We start from the raw sequence: 7,861 nt of genomic DNA, 5'->3' as shown, positions 1-7,861 counted from the left end.
ATTTAATCAGAGTTATTAGAGTTACATAATTAATCAGATTAATTAGTTTAATTCAACTAATTTGATTAAATAGCTTAATCACTTAGGTTAAGTAGAGTAATATGATCATGGTTGTTACGGCGGCGTGGCGTGGCGCGGCGACCCACCACCTCCACAGCTTTACAGCGACATGACGCGTGGCGTGGCGACGCCATACACACGTGGCGAATAGAAACATTATAGTATAGGATATTAGCACAAAAGATAAATAGCAATGTAAATGTAGCACATAAGATAAATAGTAATGTAAATGTAGCACAAAAGACATAGCACTCTCTCATCAATCATCATTTAAAGTTTCAAATCTCTCATCTCTCAAAAGTCATCCAATGCAAACTCATCGAAATCGTTTGAAGCATCCATGTTCTCCGCATCATCTTCAGTAGCATCCATTGATTTGTCACCAAAATCATCAACATCAACATCATCCACAATGATGTCTTCTTCCTCTCCTTCCTCCTCATCATCTTCAACCACTCTTTCTTCTTCAACCACTCTTGATATATGTCTTGCACGACGAGCGTAGGTCCTAGGAAGGTTACGACCTCGAAGCTCATGTGATGCACCAATTGCTTCATCAACTTGGTCCCATGTGATGTCCAAAGCACTAGAACATTGAGGTTGGGCCGTTGGATCAACCCATTCATTTTCCCAATCAAAGTCTTCCATAACCAAAGGATCATAGCTTTTACCCGCTTCCTCACGGCGTTTTTGGAACCTACTAGTCATTTTCCGATTGTAGGCAACATAAACCAAATCATTCAATCTTTTATGCTCTAGCCGGTTTCTCTTCTTTGTATGAATCTACAAGCAACCATAAAAGCAAGCGAAGTTAACAAAAATGTATTATTAATTTTGCTAATTGAAATGTGAAACTTGAGTACTTCACTTACAAATTCAAAAGTGCTCCAATTACGCTCACAACCAGATGATGAAGCACAAAGACTAACAATACGCTTAGCAAATCTTTGTAAGTCAATAGATCGGCCACCATACGCACGCCACCAATCAACTAAATTGACAATAAACATGCATATATTACGGGTTAAGGTGTAAATAACATGCTGTAATTAAAATTTAAAATCACTTACGAGGGTTCTTTGACTTCATAGTTTGAAGGGCCATACAATTCTTGAAGATGCCTCCACGTTGATCTTCGTAGAGCATGGATTGTTCTTCAATTTTGTTTCGAAGGGTCTCATCTTCCACCATTCGTGCAAGCACATCATTGAAACAACCCCTTAGGTGCCCAACATATTCATCATTCTCTTTTTGGATGGCATAGAATTTTCCTGGGTTCAAAAAGAGGGCAGCACCATAGAGCGGGGTGTCCATTTGCCTATCCCAACGACCCTCAATAATTTGTAAGATATTATTGAGCAAGCTTCTCTTGTTTTCAGTACAGAAGGCGGCCTTTATCCTCTCTTTTGCATGATTCATGAGAGAAGCAACCTCTGGCATGGCAGGCCTCTCATCACCATCAACCACCCTCAACACAATGATAAGTGGTAGAGAAGCTCTAAGGCAATCCTCAACAGAATTCCAAAATTCCCTAGAAAGCACAATATCATACACTTTTTTCCCGGCCTCTGTCTTTGCTAGTTTGCAACTCGTCCAATCATCAGAGGTAAACAGATATCTCAATGCATCTCTATGCTTGTGCAAACTTTGTAAGGTGAGAAATGTGGTAGCAAACCGAGTTGCTGCTGGTCTCACAAGATCCCTACCACCTGTCTTCTCCCTCATTGCACTAAGAAGTCTTCCATGCCTATAGATGAAAGTAGTGACATGACGGGCACGTGAGATAGGCTTCTTGAATGCCTTCAACTTTCCAACATCTTCCAACATAAGATCCAAGCAATGTGCAGCACAAGGTGTCCAATAAAGCGTAGGAAACCTCTCCATGAGAAGCTTTCCCGCTGCCTTATAGTTAGCCCCATTGTCAGTGACAACTTGCACAACTTTATCAACGCCAATGTTGCTTATTCTCTTCTCTAACAAATCAGCTAGCATCACTTGATCATGAACTTCACTTGATGCATCAATCGACTCTAAGAAGAAAGTCCCCTCCGGACTATTGACTAGGAAGTTGATCAAATGGTGCCCTCTCCTATCCGTCCATCCATCTGACATTAATGTGCAACCATATTGCTTCCATGCATCCTCATGCCTCTTCCTCAAATCATCTGTTTCCTTAACAACCTTCTCGAGTAATGGCTCCCTAAGCTCATGGTAGGTAGGAGGCTTGTACCCAGAACCATATTGTGCAGTGGCCTCTATAGCAATCTCAAATTGCCTAGAATTTGCGGCATTGAATGGTATGCCACACTCATAAAAGAACCTGGCCCACTCCAAGTTGACAGCTTCTCTTTCTTCTTTTGTCCTCATGCTAGCTTGGATACTGATCTGAGAAGGACCCTTCGAATGTCTTTCTTCCACAACCTCTTTTGGAGTTCTCCTAAGCATTGAACCGACTGACTTTGTGTTGGACTCTTTTGGTGCTCTGAACTTCAAAAAGCTAGATTGTTTCCTTTTGGCAGCTGTCCCTGAACTAGGATGCACAATGCTTCTAGAAGCATCTTGGGACTCCTCTGTCACATCAAGCACATCATCATCTTCTCCTTGAAGCTCTCCATCATCATCAAGCAAAAGTGGTCTCTTCTTGCCCTTCAAAGCAGCTTGCATCTCCTGAGCAATAGCTGGTGTGGTTTTGGCACACTTCAGAATATCTCCATAACCACCCACAAGATGCTCCTTGAGCCTTGTAATTCCTCCAGTTACAGTTCTATCACACAAGCAACACTGCAAGAGATCTCTATTACCAATAGTCAGCCAAAATGCATATTTCCATCCAGGATCATTTGACCTTCCTGGCTTGCGCTTTGGATCAGTCTTTGGATCATAATTTGATGCGGCGTCCGAGGCCTCCGCACTTCTAGTCCCTTGAGTAGCCATGTTCTGAAAACAAAGTGACAACAACTAAGAATTTCAGCAACTAGAGATAATTTCAGAAACATGAAGCAGGATCAGAATGTCTGACTCCATTGTTGTAATTTTATATGGTACCAGGTGCTCCCATGAAACAATTTAACACTTTATTTACGGAAACAAAACATAATTTGCAACCATTATGTCTCTGCGGAAACAAAACATAATTACACAGATTTCTAAGATAATATGTAGCCTCCACTGTTTGAGACTTACAGATTCCATTGCTTTAGATTTTCCGCATTTGCCTGCTGGTGGAAATATTTTGCTGATTCAGCTACTAGTGCAAACAAATTATTTGATCTTACTTCATAGTATCCTATCCTAAACATAATCAGTCGTAAGAGTGATTTGTGAATGGCTGAATGCACAAAACAGAGAGGGGGTGCCGGGTGCGGCTGACCAGCCAAGCCCCAAGCATATCTTTGTTCTTTGACACCAATTGCTTGAGTGACCAGCCATACAGGCCAACACATACCGGGGAGCACGGCGCACGGGAGCAGAGAGGGATGTGCAGCACTGCGGCGGCCCGGCGGAGGAGGAAGTGCAGCGGCCCGGCAGAGGAGGAAGTGCAGCACTGCAGCAGCCCGGTGGAGGAGGAGCTGCAGCGGCTCCCGGCGGAGGAACTGCAGCGGCTGTTCGGCGGAGGAGGCTGTGGCCCGGCGGAGGAGGCTGTGGCCCAGCGGAGGAGCCTGTGGGCTTGTGCCCCGGCGGAGGAGGTACTGCAGCGCTCCGGCGACTGAGGAACTGCAGCGGCCCGGCGGAGGAAGAAGATGCTGGCCGCTGCGCCCCGGCGGAGGAGGAAAATCCTGGCCGCTGCGCCCCGGCGGAGGAGGAAGCGGCGCCGGGGGAGGATGCGGCGCCGGAGGAGGATGCCCAGCGGAGGAGGAAGCGGCGCCAGAGGAGGAAATCCTGGCCGCTGCGCCCCGGCGGAGGAGGATGCGGCGCCGGAGGAGGATGCGGCGCAGAGGAGCCGAGAAGGTGTTCTGTTCTGGACTTGACTCTTCTAAATATCTTATCCTCTCCTTCCGATTTACGGCGTCCGCCATATGCAACGTGACGCTACCGGACGCCATAACGACGCCATAGCGACGCCATCCTTCTGTGGCGGACGCCATAGTTTTCGGCGGCATGGCGTCGCCGTGGCGAGGTCCAAAATACCGCCACGCCGCCATAACGACGATATGGCGACGATATGGCGACGCCATGATAACCTTGAATATGATTAATCAGATTATTTAAATATGGTACTGTGAATTTATTTAATATTTGTCAAATAATTATGATATGTAACTTTAAATATTAATTGTGATTTTTAATAGCTGTTTATTATTTATTAATTATTTCAGGATTTCTGTTGTTTAATGTTTATGTAATAGTTATTCATTAAATATTTATTATTGTTTTTAATGTTTAATAAATATTTAATCACAATAGTTATATATTAATACTTAGTTAATGTTTATTAAATATTTTAATTCATTCTTAAATATAATTATTTCATTTGAATTAAATATTGATGATTTAATTAGCATTGTTAATTAATTAAATATTTAGCATTGTTAAGTACTGTACTATTTAATTTGTATTGTTAATTTACTTATTATTTATCAAGGGGCATAATTAGTTGTGTATTATATATACATCTAGATAGTTATTTTATTATATGTGTATTTGTTTAGCAGATACAATATGACTATCCATGTTTATTACGAAGAATGTTCCACTGTTTTGTACAGGAGACTCGTAATAATTCAGAATTGCCAACACATAGAGAATCCGGTTGGGCTACCTATTGACCTAGATGGGCTAAAATCATATGTTACGAGCATTTTGAGTGTGAATCAGCAATCCCATACTACTATCGTGAAGGGTGTGCAGCCACAGCTTGTTCCAAACAGCTCAGTCATTGTCCGTACGTTATTCGAGATGAGAAGAAATAACGCTTGAGCTTTGTACTCACACAAGGCATTGGATGAAACTTTAAAATGGAGGTGTACATAAACATAGTGTCACGACTGATGCAAGGTGATACAGTGACTAGCATGGAAGGATCAGCGCAGCAGGTGATGCATGAAGAGGATGGAGGGCAGTTCCAGTACAGAGGCAACTGGAGTGGAACCTTCTGAGGTAGATACAGAATGCATGGATGATGAAGCCGGTGATAGCGAAGATGAAGAAGCTGTTGACAATGATGACCAAGTGTCGACGATCTAGTACTTTCGCGGTGCTGGGCTTTTGGATTATGTCGTCGTTGAGTATAACACCTTATCTAACTAAATATACCAGAATAGCAACATCAACATCGGACAACGGTTTCGTAACAGGAGGAGGTCATCAACTTTATTAGTAACTATGCTATAATCGCAAGAAGGGATCATAAGTGCGTCCAGTCTAACCCTACGGAGTATGAGGTCAGGTGTATTAAGCATCCAAATTGTCCTTACTTCGTACAAGCACATAAGCCGAAATATGAGAACTATTTTGTGATCAGTAGACACACCCCATATACATACAGCGAAGAGGCTGTTAGGAATGTGAGCCATACCATTGATGCAAGGTTCATAGCCTAACTCCTCATCACCCTTATTGACACGAACATATGTTTGTCGCCAAAATCGATTATAGAGGAGGTGCAGACTAAGATGGGTATGCCGATCAATTACCACACCACGTGTCGAGCGAAGCAGAAGGCATTGAAGATGCTGTTTGGAAGCTTCGAATAGTCTGACAACTATGCTTCGAGGCTACTGTAGAAGATTGCTATGACGAATCTGGAGACTCAGTGGGCCATGGCAGATGAGCCGATCAAGCTAGAGGATGGGTCATACAACACCACTGACCATTACCTCATTATATTATTCTGGTCCTTTGGACAATGCATCAAAGTTTTCAGATATTGCAGGCCGGTTGTATGCATAGATATCACATTTCTGAGCGGCAAGTACCATGATAATCTTATGATAGCGATGGTGGTGGATGCAAATAATAAGATCATTCCTCTCGCCTTTGCAATGGTTGTGAGTGAGAGCACTGGTAGCTGGCTGTGGTTCCTCACCTTGGTGAGGACACGTGTCGTGGGCAATAGGGAGTGAATTTGCATCATCTCAAACTACAACAAGGGCTTTTTGCATGCGTTGGACGTACTGCATGGTAGCATAAACTACTCCATTGTATGGCCTGATGTGGAGAGAAGGTGGTGTATATGACACTTGGGCGCGAACCTGTACACAAGGTACCGCAACAAGTCTCTTATAAAAAGATTCAAAGGGTTGTGTCTTTAGAACTAGCAGACGGAGTTCAACAAGATATGGAGAGAGTTAAATGAGATCACTTGAAGATGATGGTAGAGTAGCAAGCACAGGAGGACCATCCGCGGACACAAATGGTAGGGGGACAAACTATCATTAGCCGTTCACGTGCTATGTTTAGTCAGTGGATAGCGGAGAAGCCGGCAGAGCATTAGGAAATAGAAGGAATATTCAGTTGCAATTAGGAGAGCTAATCTATCTAGTCTGGATATCAATTCTTGTATGGCTTGCTACAAATACAGATGCAGCTTTGACTAGTGTGCATGTGTGTGTGTGTGAGAGAGACAGACTGACTGAGGTTTACTTTTCTTTTCTTAGCCATAATAAGCGCGCTATTGGTGAGGGCTTCTTTTTCATAGATGCAACTTGCATCAAGTTGATCTTTGGAGAACCTCTTCCAAAAAATCATTCTTGTACTACTTCTGTGAATGTATTCAAATGGAACAAAAATAGAATAATTGTTTGTTATAGTTGATAAGTTGATAAGCATCTAAAACTTAACTTAAATTTATACATCAAAACAGATGGAAATAAACAATCATCCATAAATATTACATTTGATTGAAAATAAAAGTGCAAAAAGATCCATGATTACTACATCTGATTAGAAGATAAAGTGCAAATAAGAAATACATACATCTATCATGACTGGTTACGAGTATAATCCTCCCACATATTTAGTGCAATTATATTATGGAAAAATTTCCATTGTCTATCTAACTACTAAGAGACACCACATTATTGTTATAGTTATTGTCTCCAATGGGAAGATCAACAAATATCTCGGACGATATGTTATTTGGTTGGTTATCCAACCACCTATTGTCCTAATTATGCATCCGAATAATATTGTGGAAGACTACAGTGGATGTTCTCACTTTCAAAATAGGGAAATGCTTCTTCAAAACTCCAATTGCTCTCTCTCTATATGATTCCGCAGTACAACGTGCTGATGGTTAAATAGTTCCTTGTAGTTACTTGGTCGTTGGTAACCATGCCCAAACTCTTTCAAATGGTACCGTACACCACAACAAGGAGCAAGGAAAGACATAGTGTTAGCATAGCCACCATCGACGATAAAAAATTTACCCTCAGGTACACGAAAACTTCCAAGCATAGCAGACCTAAGCACCCTTGTCGGTGGCAGACCCTTCCCAACCACATAAGATGAAAGTAAATTTCAAGTCAAAATCACAGGCTAGCATAACATTTTGGCTCAATATGCCCTTTATGTTCCTATAAGGAGCTTGCTTTTCTTCATAGACAGTAATAGAAATGTGGGTGTTGTCAATGACACCAATGTAGTTCTGAAAGAGTGAAATATGCACATGAGTTATACAATTTTTAAGAAATAAAAATAAATAATAGCTAATATAAGAGTCAAATTTGTTCATCTTAAAGCAAGGAAAGAATCGTTGATCCGTCCTAATCTTCCAATGAGTTTCAATAGCAAGGGTAGGTTTCACAAATCTAAAGGCTAGAGCTAGGATTACATTAAAAACTGACTTAATATGTTGGTGGAT

The 7,861-nt window shown here is 41.9% G+C and overlaps 1 protein-coding gene across 1 annotated transcript; it reads right to left on the bottom strand.

Moving 5' to 3' along the window:
• Positions 1–262: 262 nt before the first annotated feature.
• Positions 263–4,202, bottom strand: LOC133901036 (uncharacterized). The gene is made up of 5 exons (XM_062342329.1): positions 4,065–4,202; positions 3,506–4,018; positions 1,131–2,997; positions 933–1,051; positions 263–843 (listed from the first exon to the last, which is right to left on the bottom strand). The coding sequence occupies exons 1-5, from the start codon at positions 4,200–4,202 to the stop codon at positions 355–357; spliced, it is 3,126 nt and encodes a 1,041-aa protein (XP_062198313.1). The 3' UTR covers positions 263–354.
• Between the last annotated feature and the right edge of the window lie 3,659 nt (positions 4,203–7,861).

The sequence above is a fragment of the Phragmites australis genome, chromosome 19 (assembly GCF_958298935.1).
Source record: "Phragmites australis chromosome 19, lpPhrAust1.1, whole genome shotgun sequence".
In the NCBI taxonomy this organism is placed as follows: domain Eukaryota; kingdom Viridiplantae; phylum Streptophyta; class Magnoliopsida; order Poales; family Poaceae; genus Phragmites; species Phragmites australis.
Note: the sequence above shows the minus strand (reverse complement) of the source record. Positions and strands in the feature narration are given on the sequence as shown.

Coding starts and splice junctions, on each gene's coding strand:
- LOC133901036 (XM_062342329.1), bottom strand. CDS start 4,202: ATGGCGGCGTGGCGGTATTTTGGACCTCGCCACGGCGACGCCATGCCG. Junction 2,998..3,505: donor CCCGTGCGCCGTGCTCCCCG/GTATGTGTTGGC, acceptor CTTTGTTTTCAG/AACATGGCTACTCAAGGGAC. Junction 1,052..1,130: donor TATGAAGTCAAAGAACCCTC/GTAAGTGATTTT, acceptor TTGTCAATTTAG/TTGATTGGTGGCGTGCGTAT.